The sequence below is a fragment of the Cordyceps militaris genome (genome assembly GCF_000225605.1).
Source record: "Cordyceps militaris CM01 unplaced genomic scaffold CCM_S00003, whole genome shotgun sequence".
Classification (NCBI taxonomy): Eukaryota; Fungi; Ascomycota; class Sordariomycetes; order Hypocreales; family Cordycipitaceae; genus Cordyceps; species Cordyceps militaris.
In genome coordinates this window covers 4,227,344-4,247,941 of record NW_006271971.1, presented here as the reverse complement: position 1 = coordinate 4,247,941, position 20,598 = coordinate 4,227,344, and the positions used below count along the sequence as shown (strand labels likewise).

At 54.7% G+C, this 20,598-nt stretch overlaps 6 protein-coding genes across 6 annotated transcripts; 2 read left to right on the top strand and 4 right to left on the bottom strand.

Annotated features, from left to right (window-relative positions):
* Positions 1 to 1,318: 1,318 nt before the first annotated feature.
* On the bottom strand, positions 1,319 to 3,508 carry CCM_04950 (ubiquitin fusion degradation protein (Ufd1), putative; the record flags this gene model as incomplete). The annotated part of the gene is made up of 1 exon (XM_006670096.1): positions 1,319 to 3,508. The coding sequence occupies one exon, from the start codon at positions 3,506 to 3,508 to the stop codon at positions 1,319 to 1,321; it is 2,190 nt and encodes a 729-aa protein (XP_006670159.1).
* A 2,608-nt stretch (positions 3,509 to 6,116) lies between these two features.
* CCM_04949 (ubiquitin fusion degradation protein (Ufd1), putative) lies at positions 6,117 to 7,874 on the top strand (the record flags this gene model as incomplete). The annotated part of the gene is made up of 6 exons (XM_006670095.1): positions 6,117 to 6,421; positions 6,538 to 7,363; positions 7,446 to 7,484; positions 7,537 to 7,629; positions 7,687 to 7,693; positions 7,753 to 7,874. 6 exons carry the CDS (start codon positions 6,117 to 6,119, stop codon positions 7,872 to 7,874), a joined length of 1,392 nt encoding a protein of 463 aa, XP_006670158.1.
* Positions 7,875 to 8,383: 509 nt separating this feature from the next.
* On the bottom strand, positions 8,384 to 9,779 carry CCM_04948 (actin family protein; the record flags this gene model as incomplete). The annotated part of the gene is made up of 2 exons (XM_006670094.1): positions 8,384 to 9,285; positions 9,341 to 9,779. 2 exons carry the CDS (start codon positions 9,777 to 9,779, stop codon positions 8,384 to 8,386), a joined length of 1,341 nt encoding a protein of 446 aa, XP_006670157.1.
* Positions 9,780 to 10,000: 221 nt separating this feature from the next.
* Positions 10,001 to 11,167, bottom strand: CCM_04947 (L-galactose dehydrogenase (L-GalDH), putative; the record flags this gene model as incomplete). The annotated part of the gene is made up of 1 exon (XM_006670093.1): positions 10,001 to 11,167. The coding sequence occupies one exon, from the start codon at positions 11,165 to 11,167 to the stop codon at positions 10,001 to 10,003; it is 1,167 nt and encodes a 388-aa protein (XP_006670156.1).
* Positions 11,168 to 11,660: 493 nt separating this feature from the next.
* CCM_04946 (MFS monosaccharide transporter, putative) lies at positions 11,661 to 13,412 on the bottom strand (the record flags this gene model as incomplete). The annotated part of the gene is made up of 2 exons (XM_006670092.1): positions 11,661 to 12,848; positions 12,918 to 13,412. The coding sequence occupies 2 exons, from the start codon at positions 13,410 to 13,412 to the stop codon at positions 11,661 to 11,663; spliced, it is 1,683 nt and encodes a 560-aa protein (XP_006670155.1).
* A 4,385-nt stretch (positions 13,413 to 17,797) lies between these two features.
* On the top strand, positions 17,798 to 20,460 carry CCM_04945 (K+ homeostasis protein Kha1; the record flags this gene model as incomplete). Its single annotated transcript, XM_006670091.1, has 3 exons — positions 17,798 to 17,908; positions 17,991 to 19,070; positions 19,129 to 20,460. The coding sequence occupies 3 exons, from the start codon at positions 17,798 to 17,800 to the stop codon at positions 20,458 to 20,460; spliced, it is 2,523 nt and encodes an 840-aa protein (XP_006670154.1).
* Positions 20,461 to 20,598: the final 138 nt, after the last annotated feature.

Below are 20,598 nucleotides of genomic sequence, written 5' to 3'. Positions count from 1 at the left end.
CTTGTGTTGACGGAGTTCCAGGCTGTGATGTGGGCTACTGGTTATTTGGAGGCGACTTACGTCAACGGGGAGGTGGAGCAGAGGCTGGAGCGATTGGCTCTTACCCCACCTGCTGTGATGCGAGCGGAACTTGCTTTCTTTTCACTCCATACCAAACTACTACCTTGCAGGCTATACCTAGGGCCACTGTCTGTAATTACCTAATAGGTACTACTACCTAAATACTAGCAGCTTTATCTGTTGTGATTTTGAATTGTAAAAGAAGGGAAGAAAATATGGAATTATTTTAGCTTTTTTATTCTTATAAAATCTATTGTATTTTTTTTTTCTATATTCTATAGTACAGCTCTTTTTCTTAAACTTTGTTTCTATATACTTGAAATAAGTTTATATATTTAGAGAACTTGTGTTCTTAGCCTTACCATTTGAGATCTTTTAGGGACCTTGTAAGAAGTAGTCGGCGTCTTTGGGGAGACGAAGCTTACCCTAGAACACGAACCTATCCAATCCCTTGCCTTTCATACAGCATGCCAACAAGCTCTAGTTCTCTTCTCAAACACTCTCGTGTGCCAGTTACAAGCACCAGATCGGCTGATCTCCGAAGGCTTTCACTTGGTGCGGTGTGGCCGATAATACGGCACGATCGCAAATGAGTTGGGCAGCTCATACTTGCCCAGAAATTTCATTACTTTCTGTCGCCCCTGTTCGGCGATGCCTGCGACCAGAATGGGTCTCTGTATATCGGAATCAATTACTAAAGATATACGACGGACGATTCGCCTCTGCAGATCTCTTCTGGGAGGATATTGTCCGTGACAATTTGACAGGGAATGCCACGGGGATTCTAGACTGGGAGATGGGGTTTTTTGGCTAGAATGGTGTGTAACAGAATGGTGGGTAAAGAAAGCTGTGAAAGAAGGTTGTAACAGACTGCTCGAAAGAGACAAACATTGACATGGAATTGGAACGGTTCTAGATATAGGCATGAACTGCTCGTCACTTTCCTCAAACATCTTCCCCCGCCGTGCTTTACAGTGCCTCCTCAGTGAGATGGTCAAAGACTTCCTCCGTTTAGGCAGGTAGTTTTGTGCATCCCTCAAGTGCTGAATTTTCTCAATGACTGAACTAAAAGAATTCTTCAAAAGGGATAACATCTTTTTCCCTTTTTCGAAGCCGTATCACTAACCAAAACGCCCAGACCACCAACTCAATCATCGCAAGTGGCTTTGATCTACTTTCCATCTATTTGTCCATTCAGTCATCTCGTATCTATAATGCCGCCCAACTCGACACATCAACCATCACTCGTTCCATCCCATTACATCTTCCTCGGCGCCCATGCCTGCAGCCACTCTCGCATCTTATCCGCATCCGCCTTTTCCGCCTCGGCCGCGGCGATGCACCACGTCACGTCCCACACGCCCTCGGAAGCAATCATGTCCGCCAGCGTCCGCCCACGCTGGCTCAGCTCGTCGACGCAAAAGAATACCGGCGTGTCCATGTCCAGGCACGTCGCCACCAGCGGCTTGACCAGGGGCAAGGCGTCCTTGGCCGACGCGCCCCATGCCTCTATCCCCGAATTGGCGCGGCCCGTCTTGCACCACGCGTTGACGCACGTGCTTTTGCGGCATCCCGTCATGAGCTGCGTGAGGTAGCGCCGCTCGATGCGTCGGCGGAGCGCTTTCCCGTCCGGATCGTGCATGCTGACGTACAGAGGGCCGAAGCAGAGCGCGCACAGCCCGACAGCAGCACCTTGCGGCCCGTCGACCTCGGGCGCATGCCGCACCTGTCCCCGACTGCGAACGCCATAGCGCGTCCGCCCACAGTTCGCGTTGCGACAGACGGGCGGCTTCTCTTTGCCGATCTTGTCCAGCTCGTGGTGCTTCAAGTGTGTCTGCATGTCCTTTAGCTTGATGATCTTGTCGCACAAGTGACATTCCGTCGTGCGCGCGCCGTCAGCTAGTTCGTGCGCCGTCAATCCAGACATCATCACTTCCGCAGAGGGGTTGAATGGATCGCCCTCCTGTGGCACCTCGAGGTGACAGAACTGACAAAGGATAATTTTTCCCGGGCATATCGTACTCCTGTGCCTTGCTAAATCAGGCAGCGAATTCGTTTGAAAAGTGCAACCAGGACAAAGCCAGCTGTTGTGGAACATGTCGTCGTGTTTGCGCTTGCTGTATTGTGTGTCTCCGTGTGCCTCATCATGCTCACAATGCCAGTGAGCGGTGAATTCTTCTGAGTTCTTTTTAAATACCGACTTGCACTTGGGGCAGATAATGTTGTTGCGTCGGCAAAAGTTCTCGTGCAAGACAAGGCTTTCTTTTGGAACCCACTGTCGACAGTTCAAACACTGCGCCTCCTTGTCATCGTGCCTTTCGACCATCTCAGCATGGCCCCGGGCGATGGCGTTTTCCGTTTGCATCGAAACTCGAGCGCGTAGAGTATACTGAATAGCATTGTCTGCCATCTTTGAAGCGCCGTCAGGGTATGCGTAGACTGCAATTCGTAGGCTCTCAGCTTCCTCCATTTCGATATTCGACGGAGAGATGCTAATGCTTTTCGTCGTCCTCGGGCCAGCCGAGTCGATTGTGCTAAAGACATGCTCTGTATTGCGTGGGAGGGCACGTTGGTATTTGGATTTTGGCGTGACAAACATCTCCAAAGCCTCAGGCTCAGACATGTTGGACAGGGTTAGCTGCAAAGGCTGAGATCGGTCCCATGAAGGAAGTGTAAAGTCAACATAGCTGCCGATGGGAATTTCGTCGGATACGGGCTTCCAAATATCGAGTAAACCGCCTTTGGTACCACCTTGGCCATTTGATTGAGGATTGGTGCTGATGGCCTGACGCAGCGTTTCGCGCGCCTGCTCCTCGTCTAATGCTTCAATATCGACCTCGAGGTCTGTATCTACCACGCACACGCCCTCCGCTTCCGGTAGCAACTTGTCAACCAGCAACCGGAATACCTCGCCTCGAACTCCGTGTACAAGTATTGTCGCATCTTTGGTGAGCGACGTGAAGTCTCGTCGCAATTGTCTCTCGAGCAGGGGCCGCCAGTCCTCGGGATTGTACCCTGCCTCCAAGGGTCGCAGTCGCGCGTAGGTTCCTTTTCGTAATGTTGCGGCGAATATATCAAGTTGCGTTGGCGGATCAGCCAATGACGAGTTCTTGGCGTTGTCCTGATCCGTAGCCAGATCCAGGGCGCTGAGCAAATACGGACTCAGCATAACCGTCCCCTCGGGCGCCGAAAATTCCCGGATTCCAGCATATACTGCCTTTTTGGTGATCCGGTTTACAAGACGAAAGATGAGAGGATGCGGAAGCTGTGATGATGACGTTGTGTAATTGTCCTGCGTCACCGCCTGAGACGCGGCCGCATTGAGCAGCTGCTCCAAAGCAGACTGTGGTAGGATTATTTTATCACCGTCGAGGCTGCCATTGCTTGCTTCTAGCGGCAGTAGGGCGAAACGGTCTTGCCATTCTAAAACCGGTAGCTCAAGCTCCATCCTCGCAGATGCAAGACGTTGTCGAGCGGTGGTTTGTTTGTCTGCGGTGGATGGTGGCGGAGGCGTGGCTCCAAGTTTCCAGGTCGTGTTACGGGTGTAATGATGAACAATACATTCTCACCAGCTGGGCCGACTACGAATATGTATTGAATATGACCAAAAGGCTTCCATCATCAGGCAGCGACTGCTCCGTCAGCAATTTCTTGAGGCTTCCACTCTTTGCCACCAGGAACGCTAACTGGCGATTCTCCCCGCCAAAATCACGTGCCGTGATTCACTTGGGCGCGGAGAAGACCGCCCGCAACAAGCGCCCAAATCTCACTGTTTTGCTTCATCTTGTAATTCGTATCGAAGGTTTGCAAGATATGGATGAAAAAATACTGCATAGATTGAAGGTATCGGGACTTGACGGCGGTGTATTATTTCCGAGGCAGCCGTCGCTTCTCGCCACACTCGATTCGTAAGCGACAGTAAGTAGGCAAGACATGGCGAGCGGTAGAGTGCATCGTCGCGTTTCTCATCGCGATTGGGTAGCGTTCTCGAAAAAATATCTACCGGCCAGCTCATTTCATTGGTTTGATAAGGTTTTATCGGTATGCTGGCGCTGGGTTTCGGTGAGTGGCATCCTGGCTATTGTCTCAGTTTAGTTATCATCTACCTACCCTCCAGTACGAAGACCTTGCTTGTCTGCCATGTGTTGCATCTGTCTCTGATGAAGACGTGTTTGTCAGGATGCGCCCCTGCGGTGGGTCACGAAGGGTAATATTATTATATTAATACGCGTTGCAGGGTACTTGTATGATCAACGTCCCGAATGAAAAGGGGTCATCGCCGGCGACTATCTCCTTGCAAAAGGGTCCAGCTTTTCCCCCCCGGGGTGCACCCCAGAATAGCTGTGTCACGACATCTGTATTACGATAGATCCTGTTTGCTTGGTGCCCATGCCTCATCCTGTAGTAATATCGGGGCTACGGGTTAGTTAGTCGATGGTGGCAGCGTGTGCCGGCCAGCTCCTCCACGAAACAAGTCCATGACTGGACCTTGAGTTACTAAAATTGGACAAGCCTGAGGTTGCTTCCTTGGCGCTGCTGAGTTTGAGACAGAGATGAGTGAGGTGAGGCCTCTTTTGCTGCAGCCAGTGCTCTTTGACTCTTGACTCTTACCGGTATTCGAGAGCCCCTGATATTACGACCATCTCGCTGTTGAGAGCAACCTTGCTGCCGGCTTTGCTTTTTTTTTCCGCTTTGCCCGCCACACCGAATGCCCCTGTACCGCCATGCAATGCAAGCCTCCTCCCCCCCCAGGCTTCAAGAGTCCGAACTTTGCATGCAACTCGGTGCATTTCGCTGTTTTGGCGTCAAGTCATTGAAGAGCTGGTGTGGAACCTGGCGTCCACTAGTCAGATGTGACGGAGAGATAAGCGTAATCCACTGTCTCACTGGGAAAACGTGCCCGCCCCGACCGTGTTTATGACGAATGCCGCGTCGACCCTGAAGTCGACGCATACAAGTTGAGTGAGTCCATCTTACCCATCATGCAGGCAAGACGAATGCCTGCCTTTGTATCAGCATTACTGTGCGCCGGCAACTAGTCATGGCCAGGCCACGTTGAGTGAGGCCTTGTGCCATCCACACCACCGGCTCCCAGATAACCAGCTGATGCTTCCCGTCGGCACCACGTTGCCGACCCATCGTTGCGCGCCTCGTCTTCGGCGTACGTGAATGAGGAAAGCCGTCCATTCTCAGTGCGCCGCTGCTGTTAGTTATGCAACAACGCCTCGTCCGGTACCGCTCGAGACAGCTCATCAGGTGTGGGTGGCAAACTTGCAGTAGCACCACAGATCAGACATGGACATTGGCAGATGGCGTTGAATCTGCTCGCCAGTCCCAGCGAGGCCCAGCTAGGCAAAGATCCTTCGACCCCGAACCAGCGCATGTTACATCCGCTGTGGCCATCTCGGCATCCCTGCCCTTGTCCATGTCACCACTTTATAGCGCTGCGGGCGGGCAACCTTGCGTCGTCTCCAACAGGGCCAGTCTAAGTCAAGTCTGGCGCAGTACCAAAGTCTAACCTATCCAATGTCAGGGTTGGATCCCACCACCACCTTGACACACCCAACCCTTCCAGGTCCTGGCTCCTCTCGAGGCGCATGTTTGGCTGTCATGCTGGTCTTACGCGTGTGGTACTCGGGCCATCCAATCTGTAGTTTTGTTGAAAAAAAAAAGGATGGCTTGGGCTTTGCCCTTCCCTTGTTGCAGCGTTTCGTCTAGGCGGGAATGCAATCTTTTGAAACTGTCTCACTCCCAGAACAGGGCTCTATTCCTACCACGTCTTGGCAGCAACTTCGGTAACCGTCACCATAAGTGACCTCAGCGACCCGTACTCCTCTGGATCGACATCTGCGTAATATTACATGAAAGGCCCGACTTGTTGAGGGCCCCAGCTCCTCCAGAGTCTCATCTGAATCATCTCTCCCGTCTTGTTTATTTTAAACCTTTTATTCTCCCCCTCCGTTATACCCCCTTTGCTTCTTGATTCCCCTTTCATCACACCTCGCATCCCAATACAACCCCCCAATCGCCTCTGAATACAACAAAGGCAGCCTGACATGAGCGACGCCATCATCGACAGCACAGAACGCGAAGGATTTAAGAGATCTGCCACTAGTTTGCTGGATATATTCCACAACACGCTCATTTTATCCCACATTGTTGCTTTTTTGCCGCCATCGTCCATTACCAGGCTCACGGCAACGAACCGAGCGCTCCGAAGCACCATCACCCACACCCCCGGCGTGTATCGCCACCTGGAACTCACGACAGTCAACAAGGTCCACGCTGATCTCGGCGCCATTGACCACGGCGGCCAAGTTTGGAGAAACACCCAGCTCGATGAAAATTTGAGCGAAGACGAGTAAGTATTCCCTCCCCACCATGTTTACCCTGTTCCTCCGAGTAACTCATCATCATCTCCCCACCGCTCAGCTTCTATGCTGGACCATTAAGAGGACTGTTTTCCATTTTGCAAAGGCGAAATATCCTGCAAGATGTGCAGACTCTTGTTCTCGACGGGCTCTCCGTCACCGCAGAATTCTGCCATGACATCATTCACGACCCCAGATTCAACGTGAAGCTGCTGTCCATCCGCGACGTGCAGAATCTCAACCACGGAAAGCTTCGCGGAGCGCTCCAGTACGCCTGCCGCCCGAGCCGCGATGGCAGTCCTCGGCTGAGGGGTCTTTACCTGTTTGGCCCCAAAGAGGCCGTGGCTCCTCCGCCGTCGGGCCCATCGACACAGAGTCTGCAGCTCGGCGGCGATGCCTGGTGGGATGTCAAGGGCCGCCAGTTCAAGCGCGCCGTGCCCGACGAGTGGGCCAGCTGCCTCGTCGCCTGCGCCGGGCTCATCGCCTTTGACGCGGTCCTGTGCCAGGGCCCGCGCCACCGCACCAGCCGCGCGGCCGGCCACGCCTACGTGCGCGCCGACCAGCGGCCCGCCGTGGCGACATACGCCCTGTCCGGCTGCGCGGGCTGCGGCCGAGCCCCCGAGGGCATAACGACGCCGAATGCCGCGCATCCCGCCGTCGAACTGCCACTGATTAGCCCACCGCCTATCATGTCCTCGTCGCTGCGCGCGGCGACGGCGCCGAGCGCGACGGCGACAGCGTTTGTGCCGCGCTGCGCCGAGTGCATCACGGATCGCTACTGCCACTGCTGCAGCAAGTGGTGGTGCGAGTCGTGCTATCAGCTGCCCGGACAGGGCGCGCAGTACGAACCGGCCGTTGTCATCCTCGACGAGGTTGAGAATGCTGGTCTCGAGGACTACCTGTTTCTTGAAGAGACGGCCTCCAAAACCAAGGTACATACTCAGATGTGTGACGATGCAGTTCCTGAAATTGGACCGCCGTTGCTGTGTACAGAAGCTAACTCTCCACCTGCAGAACCGAGTGACCAAGAGCTGCTGGGAGTGCGGCAATAGCGTGAGTTTGGTCGTCCGGTGCCTGCCCGTTGACAGTGTCTAACATGGGATAGTGCGACGACTGCATCGACAAGACACAGCGCGTATGCAGAAAGTGCTGCGCCGGCTACTGTACTGTCCATAATGAAGGGTCATCCGCCGAGTTTGTAAGTCCGAACCCCATCCATACACCCTTCAAAACCCCACAAACTGACCCTTTCTAGTGTGATTGTAAGCATCTTGTCAATTGGGAAGAAAACATGTTACCGAAATACTAACGAAGCGAACAGGGTGCGTCTCTCGAGGCCGCAGAATGGCCAAGACAAAGGGACATGAGGGCAGCCCGCCGCCACTCGCCATGCTACGTGACATCGGCCATCTGAACCACATCCGCCGAAGAGCCGGGTTCTAAAAAAGCATAGCCATTTTGCTCATTTTAACATTTTGCTACTGGGTAGCACCATAGCGTATTGAACTTGCTGTCCGAACTATTAGCGTGTATACTCATGGCCTGGGCCTAGCTAGAATGGGAGCCTTGCGCAGATTGATTGATGGCCCGGAATATAGGTCCCAGTAGTTAATTAGCTGAATCTCATCTCATCCTTGAAAGACTACTACATAAACACTCGGGCGTAGCTCTTGATATACATGTGAGGTTGTGGCCTGGCGGCCCGTTCCCTCGCTCAAACCGCTACAGCATCGAAACGAGTTGCCTCTTGGCGAACCGGGTTGTCGATGCCCTTTGAGACGGACGGCGCGGGCTTCTTCCCAGTGAGACGGCTTTGATGTGGCCAATCGCTGTGTTATATTTCGGAGCTGGTGAGCTCAGTTCAGGATTTTAAGCTTACGCAAACGCTTGCAAAGCCTGTCTGTCCTGTGCATCAATCATGATGGTAATTCCCTGACCATGTAACTGAACTATCAAGTATCAGGTCCTGCCAGAAATTTGCGCGCCATCCAGGCCTGTCCATGCTCCTCGTACTGCTGCTTTGTCACGACGAGCTTTTCAATACTGGCATGGCTGGCCAGGTTGGCCGCGCCCGCCCACGTACTCGTGATGGGATCCGCCGGTCGGGCCACGCGCACCACGCAGTCGTCGGGCACGCGCTGTACAACCTCTTTCTGGAGGCGCTGGATGAAGCCGTCAAACAGGGAATTGCCGCCGACAGCCACCATGTTGGCGAGTAGGCCGGGCCACAACCCGACGGGCAGGCCCTGGAGCGATTGGTGGATGAGATCGGCGATGCCAGGCTGTCGCATGCCGATATCAGAGGGATTGAAGAGGATTTCCGGTATGGTGAAACGCTCGTTGCGGAGCGTGAGCACATCCTCGTCGGCTTGCGTCGCGGTCACCTTGAGCGCTTTCGTATGGTTCGCTGGGTCGTAACTGCGCACGGAGCCCTTGAGCCTGCTATGAAAGTCGGGCAGGATGTAGTCTTTGGCGATGCCGTCGCCGGCCACGTATTCTGGCCGTTTCTGGCCACGGGTTCCCTTCCAGGACCTGTCCAGGTCGCGCTTCAGGTCGGGCGAGACAAAGCATGCCAGCTCCTTCATCTCGTTGACAATATGGGGGTCGTTGCGAACATCGAAATGGCGCAAGGAGATTTGCCGCGCCATGTAGTTGGTGAGCAGCTTGCCGCCGACGTCCAAGCGGCGCACGGCGGACTGCAGTGGCCGGCCTCGAAATACGGGCGTCACTGTGGTGTGCGAATAGCCCGAGTCGATGACGAGGAGAATCTCGGCAGGTATATTGGCGACCGTCGCAATGTCCATCGGTGTTCGGAACAGAGCCTGCAAGTCGTGGTATGCGTTGAAGGCGGGCCCTAGTAATACCTGTTAATTGTCTGCAGAGCTGCCTGGCCATGGCTGCCAACATACCGACGCCACGGTAGTAGCTTTCGAACCCATATTCCTCAAAGACGATTTGGTCGCAGTTTGCCTGCAGTACAGGGAGCCCGTTGGGCGGCTCTGCCAGCACAAGTCGCGTTGCCGAAGGATCGCAGGGCGACGGCGCCTTGCTGCCAAAGAACTCGTAGTCCCAAATCTCCGACTGCACCTCCCAGTTGACAATGCACCCCTTTTCTACGGGCCGCCGGAACTGAATCTCGCCAAAGTCGGTGCATCGTTCCAGCTCGGACGCGACGTAGACTTTGCGCGCGCGGTCGCGGGCGATGCAGTTGGGGATGATGCGTGGCGTGCCAACTTGCCCGTCGCGGACGAAGCCTGCCTTTAGGGTCGAGGCGCCATTGTCGAGCACAAGAGTGTTTCTCGGCGTGCTGGAGGATGGCGCGGGTTTCGCTTTTCGTCCGCCGGCCATGGGGGCTGAGCTCGTCTGTCGTCGTAGGTCGATGGCGGGAGCAAGTTCGAGGTCCAACTACACTCTGGCAACATCGCGAGATAGGTGGGGCAAATGACCAAGATGTCAACTCGACGACGAAAAACTTTCTTATTTGAGAGATATTTCTATTGTGTAATTTCTATTTTTTTTTCATGATATCGTGTACAGATCCATGACATTATAATCTCGTACATGGCTTTTTACGACTTCGAACCGTCAATAGCCGGGCTCGCAGCGAGCCCGCATCGTTTCGCGACGTCATCATCTGGCACAACTCCCATGACCTTGCGAGAGTTTGTAAAAGACGTCCCGCCGCTTTCCCATGCGTAGTCTTTCCATTTTCCTAGGCTTGGCCACATCCGCTGTTCTACCAGGGAGTTTGTGCCATCTTCGCCTTGTTCATTGGTGACACTCTGCCAGAGTTGCCACGTCTCTTCCAGCTGGTCGATAGACGAAACACCCATGACGCTTGCTCCAATACGCACAGGCAACTTGTCGTTTTTATCGCTTTTGTAAGCTTTTGTTCCGAAGCCAGACCCCTGGTAGATCCAGTTGCGCAAAGCCCATCGAATGGCAACCTCTTCCAAGTGCCTGTTCTCTGACTTGGCCACGGCAGCAAGGTCGTGGCACGCTTTGCGCAGCTCTGGCGGCGCTGGGTGCCAGGCACCCATCGGGAGACTATCGACGCCATTCGAGGTCAACAATCCCATGCTAAGCATACTGGCATTGAGGATGCAGCCAACGCCCGCTGAGGCAAATCGCTCAAGGATCTCCGTCCGGCCGAGCTGAGTGTTCTGCAGACAAAAGTGTCCGTATGAAAGGATGGCGTCAATGGGCTCCGATGTTTCCCGCAAAATCATTTCTGCGAGCGAGACGAGCGTCATGACAGGGTATCCGCTGATACCAGCATAACGAATGACGCCCTCGTCGCGAAGACGCCTCAGCTCCTTGACCGCGCCGAGCACTTCGGCCGGAGACACGAATTCCACATCGTGCATGTACACCATATCAAGGCGGTCTGTGCCGAGTCGTTCGAGGCTTCGAAATACACTGTATCGGATCCAGGCGGGGGAGTAGTCAAACTCGTCACCAGCAATGCGACCAGCCTTTGTGATGAGAAAGTATGAGTCGCGTGCTGGCGCCGGCTCTATACGGCGCAGCGCATCACCAAGGAGAATCTCAGAGGGGCCGTAGTATGGCGATGTATCGAAAGCAGCAATTTTGTGGTCGAGGGCGCGCCGGACAATGTCGACATAGGGCATATGCGTCGGATCGGGGTGGTATTGGTGGTTAAACGTGGCAGTGCCCAAGATCAGCGGCGGGAGCACCTCGGACAAGGGCTGGGAAGCCGTGCGTGTCGCATCCATGTGGCTTGAGTTTGACTTCCCGGTGAGAGAACGTTGGTTATGCATCCATTGCGATAATTCCGTCAACGCATTGAGTGTCAAGGTTGCAAGAGGCAAGGACTGCGTTTTTTTTCCCTGGAGGGGCAAATGGGGGGGTGGGCAGCGATGTGACCCAAAACAAGGTTATGGCCACGCGCTGGCATGGACTCTGCGTTTTTTTTCTCATCTGCAGTCACTGACCATTATAAAATATAATTCATCGATTTTATACATTAAATTCAGGTCGTCAGATCAACGACATGGACACTCAACACTCTGCGGTAAAGCTCTACTAGCCCCTCTACGATACAGTTCATGACAGCAGAGGAAACATGGAAATAGTTTGAAATGGTATTATAGCTAAGTGAATAAAAAAAGACTGGTTATAATAAATAACAACACTCAGCTTTTTTATCAGGGTATGTGTTGTACTCGTTCATCTTGATACATAAAACAGGTTCTAGACCAGCCACGCTTAAACAGCCGAGCCGTGGCCATCGACGTCCTTCTCGAAGTGGCCGCCGCTGGCTTGGCCACCGGCAAAGGTCGAGTGAGGCTTCCACTTGGCAGAAGTGCGGGGGGTGGTCTCCTCCATCATCTTATCAACCTGCTCGAGAGACAGACCCTTGGTTTCGGGGACAAGGAAGTAGGTGTAGACCAGCGCGCAGGTGCAGAGACCGCCCCAGATGAAGAAGACCTTGGACTTGAGGTTGCCCTTGTCAGAACCAACCATGTAGGGGGTGATGACGGCGATGATGGTGTTCCAGAGCCAGTTGGAGGCGGTGGAAAGACCGACACCACGAGAGCGGATGGGCAGAGGGAAGATTTCACCAATGACGACCCAAGCACCGGGACCCCAGGTCGAGGCGAAGAAGAAGATGAAGATGGAGATGAAGGCAATCTGAGCGTTGACGGCACCCAGGTTGTTGGGGGTGGTGGCGGTAGGGTCTTCGGCAGTAGGAGTGGCGTGGACGTTGTCGAAACCAGCCGTGACACCAATGATGGCGACGAGGAATTGACAGATGAGCATACCGAGGGCGCCAACAAGCAAGATGGAGCGACGACCAAAGCGCTCAACGGTCCAGAAGGACAGAGGCGTGGACAGGACGTTGATAATGGTGAAGATCATGGACGTCAGGAATACGTTCTTGACAGCGCCGGTAGACTTGAGGAAGGTAGCGGAAAAGTAAAAGATGAAGTTGACACCGGTCCACTGCTGCATCATCTGCAGCGACGTGCCGAGAATGGTGCGGCGCAGGTTCGACTTGGCCACCCACAGGCTGCCCTTGAAGCAGTTGGCCCAGCTGCCGTACCAGGTGGTGGAGGGAATCAGCGCGCGCTCGTACTCTTCGTTGGCGACAATCTCGGCGACCTCGCTCTGGACAAACTCGGAGTTTTCGGGCTGGCCACGGAGCCTGGCAATGGAGGAGACGGCCTTTTGGACCTTGCCCTTCTTGATGTAGTATCTGGGCGACTCGGGCAGGAACAGGAGACCACCGCCCAGGATGACGGCCCAAGGGAACTGGATGCCGATGGGGATGCGGTAGGAGCTGGTGTTGTCGAGGTGCGAGGTGTAGTTGACGACGATGGAGGCCAGCATGAGACCGATGGTGATGCAGAACTGGTAGCCGGAAACTAGAGCACCGCGGACCTTTCGAGGGCACTACAAGAGGGGAGGTTAGCATCCTGCATAAGGCTTTTGGCCTTGCACGACGGAGAGAGAGAGACGTACAATTTCAGACATGTAGAGAATGACAATGGCCGACTCGAAACCAACACCGAGACCAGCGATGAGACGACCAGCGACAATGGGGCCGAGCGCGTGCGACGGACTGGTGATCATCTGAATGGCCACACCAATGGCATAGATGACGCAGCCCATGATGACGGTCCACTTGCGGCCGATCCAGTCGGCCATGTCGCCGGCGATGAGGGCGCCGAAAAAGGTACCGCAAGACAGGATGGAGACGATGAGCGAGGTGTTGGGGTCGGACAGCTTGGTGGCGGTGGCGCCCTCGACGGCCTTGTAGAAGATGGGCGACGCCGTGACGCCGTTGATGTATCCCGAGTCGTACCCGAAGAAGATGCCGCCAAACGAGGCGAAAGCGCACATGAGATACGCCTTCCAGGTGACGGGGGCCTCGATGGCCTCGACATCCTGGGCGGCGTGGAGGGCCACGTCGTCGTGGCGGAACTCGCCGACTTCAACCTTGTTGTCGCCGGACATGATGTTTGAAGCTTTTGTTTAGGGCCCGGAAGGGTTATGAACAATGGACGGGGGGACAATGGGAGGGGGGGGGGATCCGTGAGACAAAATCTACCAAGACAACGAGTTGAGAGGGAAAGGGAGGGCGGGCAACGATGGGAGTCTTATACCAGTTTCCCGTAGCTCGTGGTTTTAGAATGCTCTACATACTTTTTTTCTCAAATGGGGAAATGGGACCAACTTCCCCAAACACGCCTTCGGCGCTTTGCCGGGCATGGCTGACTTTTTTTGGGGGGGGGGGGCGCGGCCGGAGAGCAGGGGGGTTTGGGCGCCGCCGTTGAGGAGATTCTGGACCGGGATGAAGCTTCTGTGAATAAGGGGGTGTGGGCATAGCGCGGCATGCGCAGAGGCAGCCGGCTTTACGGGTGTGCAACGTGATGATGGGCTAATTTGAGAGCATGGCAGTAACAGTTGGTACATACAAGGAGTGACTGTACTGTAGCGAGTTATTGTATGAGTTACTGTACGAGTGTCCGTTCGGGTTACTGTTCGAGTTATTGTTCGAGTTACTGTACGAGTTACTGTACGAGTTAAGCAAGCCTGGGGATAGAGTTCGAGTTGCTCTCCCGTGACCGAGTACGGGGTACATGAGCCAGTTGTCTCTTGACCAGCTCCAAACAAAGTAGTTAGTTACAAGACCCGAACAGACAAAACCTCCTTGTTGGCGGCTCCATTGTGGGGGAAAGAGGACCGAATATCAGTGTATCCAAGAGCATCCAAGAGCGCTCGCCCCATTGGGGCTGGAGAAAAGGGCCGAAGGCGCCCCCCCCAGACTTTTTCGCGGAAGCCCGAGAAGGATGATTTGTAGTTGGTCGTTATGGATATAAGCGCCACCTGCTATGCCTTTCTGCCCCCCTCGTTTCCCCTCGTCACGGTTCGTCTGGGGCAGAGAAAAAGCCCCCTTATTCTGTTCCCCCGGAGCCACTTGTTGCGCTGGGGTTTAATGGGGGCGAGAAGCGCCGAGAAGGGCCGGATGGTATTTTTTTTCCTCTTTTTTTTTCACTAGGTCGTCGCGTGGCTAATTGTCATTGATCACAAACGTTACATACTCGCGACCACAATATGATTGTCCGGGACCTGCCCTTTTTTGCTTGTTGTTGCTAAATAGCCCGGGTCGGTGAGCATCGGTGATTGACTGTCCCGTCATTAGCTCGTGTCTTGCCTACGGCTTCTGGCATTGGCCTTGTTGCTAGGGGGGTGTGAGGGGGGGGGGTTGCTCAGCTGCTTGCGTTGTTAGAGTTTTTCCCCCAGCCTCTGTACTCTGTAACTTACGCAACTTGCAACGAACTAGTTGATACAAATTCCTCGTTAGTACGGATACGGTCTACAGTAGTAGTTACACGAAGAAGGCGTCGTGACTCTGGTAGAGGGCCGCCCCAGACTAACGAATAAGCCACTTCGATTCTCCATGAAGCCACACAGCGTGTAATGTGTAGTACGGCGCCGCGCTCCAAAGTCTATGCCAATAGCGTGCTATGAAACTCGTTTTTTGGTGGTTACCACAATGTCCTGCTGCTAGCCGCATCAAGCCCACACGCACATCATCACCACCCCCCCATGTCTCCGGCCCAGGGTAGGTGGCGTTGGGTAGTGATGCGTGCGGACTGGAATGCAGCCCTTTGTTTGGTGTCTCAGCAACCCTTTCTGCTTTCTGACCGGACCTGGCAGAAATGGGTTTGTTGCGCGGCCGAATTGGCGCTTGGCAACCGATGTGCCGTCAACCTCTGGTAGAAAAAGCCATCCCACTGGCTGACGAAACTAAGTTTGGTTTGGTTTCCATGCAGTCATGATGCCGCTGCACACGGTGAGCAAACACGCGTCGCCGGCACGTCCATTACGGGAGGGTGTGCGTCCACGGTGCGGGCAGGCAACCAACCAGGCGAACCAACCCTGGGCAGAGCCTCGTCCAAGCAGTGTACATACTCCGTACTCCGTTCTGGCAATCCGTAACGTGTTCCTTCATGTTGATGATTAAATCGCTCGCTAGAGGTAGCTAGCTGCATCTCCGCCCCCAGTTCTCCCACGAGTTGGCAGCCTGACTCTTTGGCGAAACTCCTCAGCTGGCACTATTTTCGGCCATACTCGTACTGCCGCATGGAAAATGGCTGAGAGGCGCTCTAATTGACCGAGCAAAGACGGATAGATGGAACGAAAACGGAGAATCCAAAATGCATCTGACGGATACCAGGTAGTTGCTGTCTTTTCGTTCCGTCTTTCGTTCCGTTTTGTCTCCGTCTATCCGTAGCTATAGTATTTGTAACTTGTGCGGCTCTTACTGACTCGGCCGTGGCCTCTTCGTCTAATGACGGCCTAATTTTAGCATAGCCTGTCCCTCCCTGTGCCCGTTCGTGTGCCCTTGTGTTTCCCTGTGTCCTTGGCTGTATGGAATCACTATATTATGAGGCTGTCGAAAGGCCAAAGTTTTCCATCATTGCATATCCACAGCGGTTAATAGTCCGTGGTACATACTCATAGTCAGGCACGCCCGGACTTGTCAGCTGGCGCACTGGACTTTACACTCTGACGGTATCCACGTTATAGAACTGGTCCCGTGGTGAATTTGAAATTTTCTTCCCCTTGCCCAAACCCATTCGCTTGTTTCCAACCACTGCTGACGAGTTATAATTGACTACGAATACCAAACTACTGACAACAACCGCGAAATCGCTCCATACAAAGCACGCGCGATGGTCGGCCTGCCATGCCGCTCGCAGTGGGTAACATTCACAATAAGCATTCCGATGCAACCCAAGAAACACGTCCATGTGCTACCCCATGTGGCCTGTACTCGCCGATTTCAGGCACAAAAGCAGATGTTCTAGCCAACCCGTCAAGATGGTTCCGTGAGACCGGTGAGGCCGCTGAATACGACAATTTCAGCCTTTTTGTGAATATTGTTAAGGAGCCTTGCTTTTTTGTCCTAGACATGCTGCTGGTCAAAATTGACGCACGCGGACCTGCCAGTCATCGCAAGTCCGCCAAAAAGGCCATTGTCTGCTCGGCACCAAGCGGCAGCATGTTGCATATACTGCATATGTGCAATATCCTCTGCATGGCGAACTTGGAACAGTCCCTTCTCGTACCAAGTTCCATCGTACCAGAACCAGTTCCAGTCGATCCAAAAAGGCCTAGAACCCTTGTACTGGTCACATGCTTTCCGGCTGACTAGCGGACGGACAACGTCCTGAACAGGATGATCAGGATGACCAGGCGCAGTAGCGCAAGCTATCTTGTTCAAAACTTATTAACTTAGTTAGTGCCAATTGCTTGTTGGTCTCGCCCCAGAGGCTAAAAACGGGCTCCCCGGAGCCAAAGTTGGTTCGCCAGAAAACGTGCTTCCCCTAACTAAAAAATGTAGATGGCCTCCCTGTTCCAAGATCCCCTTGATGAACAGCGCGGCGGTGTGGGAGCACCAGATCACCATCCCATCACGCGCAAGACGCCACATCAGCCTGGGGATCCTTGATCCCTTGCCCTCGATCCCCCTTCGCCGGACGCCTGCCGTCTCAGCTGAAGTGGAACTTTGTGCCTCCCAATTTTTTGATGCCGCTAGCCTGTTCATGTCCCACGCGGCGATGGGCTTTTGTTTTGGGGAAGCCATGTCTTGCCATGGACGCGAGACAGCCGACAGCCCTACCCTACGGAGCATACGGAAGCCGAGATGCCTGCTTTTCTGCTTCTAGCAAATGGCAAAGTTGGTTGGGCTTTGTGTAACTAACCTGTAATGTCCCGCGGGATTAGGTTCTCCAGCATATCTTGCTCACAAAGTGACATCTTGGCGCCGAGACCGTATGGCCAGGTCACACAGCAGCCTGCCACTCATCACGCCACAAACGAGGCGTCCTTCAAGGCTTGTCGTTGACCAGGATGATGGAAGGATTTGTCAAGGGAAGCAAAGCTGTCAAGTGATTTCCCAAGTGTCAAAAGATAACTAGTTAGTTGCGCGCTCCTGTACAAAGAAAGTAGTGTAGCAGCTCTTGGCAAAGAGCTTTAAAGTCCAACTAGAAACCTTGACTCCGGATTGAACTGAATACCAGAACCGAGTGGGCCAGCTGCCATTGGCAGAAAGGGAGATCGACGCTTTTCCAGCTTCACAGCCCACTGCGCCAGGATGGGACGCCACGGCGTCCGTAAACAAGGTCATGCTGCCAATATTCGCGCAGCCATGATTGCGTCTTGCACAAACATTCTCTGCTTCCTCTCTGCTTTGCTATAATAAACTGACCGGGCGACCACAGCAGCCCAGAAAAAGCTCAAGGAGCAGTTCCCTTCGAACCCCCCTCGGGAGAAGTCTACGGTGCGACAAACACAACGGAACGGCAGGAGGCCAAACCAAACAAAAAAAAATGGCCACGGCGGCGGACGCAAATCGGGCTCCTCCGCAGGGCGGTGTGATGGAAGGAGCCAACCCGTCCAAATACAATCCAAACGATCCCATCATCTTGTTCATCATCCAAGTACGTCTCTTTTTTTTCCCCCGCTCATTCGCAGCGGCCTCGCGGTCGCCCGATGCGGTTGCTAACGCGGACCTCTCCCTAGGCCGGCCTCATCATCATCGTCTGCCATGCGCTGCACTGGCCGCTCTCCAAGATCCGGCAGCCGCGCGTCATCGCCGAGGTCGTCGGGGGCATCATCCTCGGGCCCTCGGTCATGGGCCGCGTGCCGGGCTTCCAGCAGGCCATCTTCCCCAAGGAGTCGCTCCCGAACCTGTCGCTCGTCGCCAACCTCGGCCTCATCCTGTACCTGTTCCTCATCGGCATGGAGACCGACGTCGGCTACCTCGTCAGCAACTGGCGCGTCGCCACCTCGGTCGCCTTTGCCGGCCTGGCCCTGCCCTTCGCCGCCGGCTGCGGCCTCGCCTGGGGCGTCTACCACGCGTTTCGCGACGACTCGGGGCTCGCCCCCATCAGCTTCAGCACCTACATGCTCTTCATCGGCATCGCCATTGCCATTACCGCGTTCCCGGTCCTCTGTCGAATCCTCTCCGAGCTGAAGCTTCTGGATACGTCCGTCGGTGTCATTACTCTGTCGGCCGGTGTCGCCAACGATGTCGTCGGCTGGGTGCTGCTGGCCTTGTGTGTCACCCTCGTCAACGCCGGCAAGGGCCTGACGGCGCTCTGGATCCTCCTGTGCTGCGTCGGGTTCCTTCTCTTGCTCGTGTATTTTGTCAGACCCGCGCTGTACTGGCTCCTCCGTCGCACAAATAGTCTGCAGGCCGGCCCCTCCCAGAGCATCGTGTCACTCATCATGCTCTTGGCACTGGCCTCGGCCTTTTTTACAGGCATCATCGGTGTGCACCCCATCTTCGGCGCCTTCATGGTCGGTCTCATTGTTCCGCGCGAAGAGCGGTTCAACATCAAAGTCACCGAAAAGATGGAGGACTTGATTGGCGCGCTGCTCCTGCCACTCTACTTTACCCTCTCAGGTCTCAAGACAAATCTTGGCCTGCTCAACAGCGGCCTGGCCTGGGGCTACGTCTTTGCGACAACCATTGTTGCTTTCTCGACAAAGATTATTGGCGCGTCTATCGCTGCACGACTAAACGGTCTCGTGTGGCGCGAATCGCTCACCATTGGTGTCTTGATGAGTTGCAAGGGTCTCGTCGAGTTGATTGTGCTGGTACGTTTGCATGACGGAAGCTTGAAGTCGTTTGCAGCATCTAACGTGAATCATGTAGAACATTGGCCTCCAAGCCAACATCCTCAGCACCCGCACCTTTACGATTTTTGTCGTCATGGCGCTCTTGACCACATTTACAACAACACCACTGGTGTCATGGCTGTACCCGCCCTGGTACCAGAAGAAGATGGAACTCTGGCGCCGAGGCGAGATCGACTGGGATACCGGAGCCCTCATCAGCCCGCCGCCCGGCGACGGCGCAGCTCCAGTCGCTGCGCGAGAGCAAAGCGTGACGCGCGTCCTCGTCTATCTGCGCCTGGACACGATGTCGAGACTGTTGCGGCTCGTCTCTCTGTTTGGCGATTCTTCCAAGACTCTGGATAAAGTCGCAGAGGCGGGGAACCCATCTCCGAGACCAGTGCGCGCCCATGGTATCCGACTCCTCGAGCTGACGGACCGTGACTCGTCCGTCATGACCGTGTCCCAGGTGGACAGCTACAGCCGGCACGACCCCGTCGTCAGCACCTTCCGAACCGTGACCCAGTCCAAGTCCCTCGCCGTCTCCGGCGAGGTCGCCATCATGCCCGAGCATCGCTTCTCCCAGGCGCTCCTCACAAAGGCCGCGGCCATGTCCGCCAACCTGCTGCTCGTTCCCTGGAGCGAGACGGGCAACATTGCCGACTCGCAGATCCTGTCATCCTCTGCGCAGGCGGACAAGCTCGCCTCGCAGTACACGTCATTCGCCTCGTCGATCCTGGACAACAACGAACACAACATTGCCGTGTATTTCACTAGAAGTGACTATGCCAGCGCAAAGGAAAGTCCAGCAGAGGACAAGGGCAAGCTGACGCGCCAGTACTCCCTCGGCATGCTGCGACAAGACTTCCCCGTCGCGGCCGCCAATCACCAGCCGTACCACATCTTCATGATTTACATTGGCGGCGCCGACGACGACTTTGCTGTCCGTCTTGTTCTGCAGCTGTGCGAGGGCTCGCAGGCGACGGCGACCATCCTGAAAGCCAAGCATGAAGATGCGCACGCCTCCAGTTCGTCCAGGACGGACATCAGCAACCTCTTGGATGGCCTGGGCGAGGAACTGTCCGACAAGGTGCAGCTCGAGCACGTGGACGGCCCCAGCACCGTGGAAGAACTCATCCACCACGCATCGACCAACCTGGAAGTCGCCTCGCACCGAAACAAGTCCAGCCTCATTGTGGTCGGAAGGCATGCCAAGGACACGCTGGATCTCGGCAAGCTCAAGCACAACCCGTCCCCCGAGACGGCCCATTGCTTGGGAGTTCTCGCAGCGCAGGTAGTGGAGGAGTTTGTCGAAGCGGACGTGTTGATTGTGCAGGCGGTGCAAGCTGTTGATACCCCAGCATACTCTTGAGCAAGATTGTTCCAGACATTTTGATCTTGATTTTATTTTTTCACATTTAAGCGTATTGGCTTGGCGTCGGATATAATATATACAATTTTGCATCAGCCTGTAAGAAGCACACAAGCGAGCTCAATTATGCGCATGACT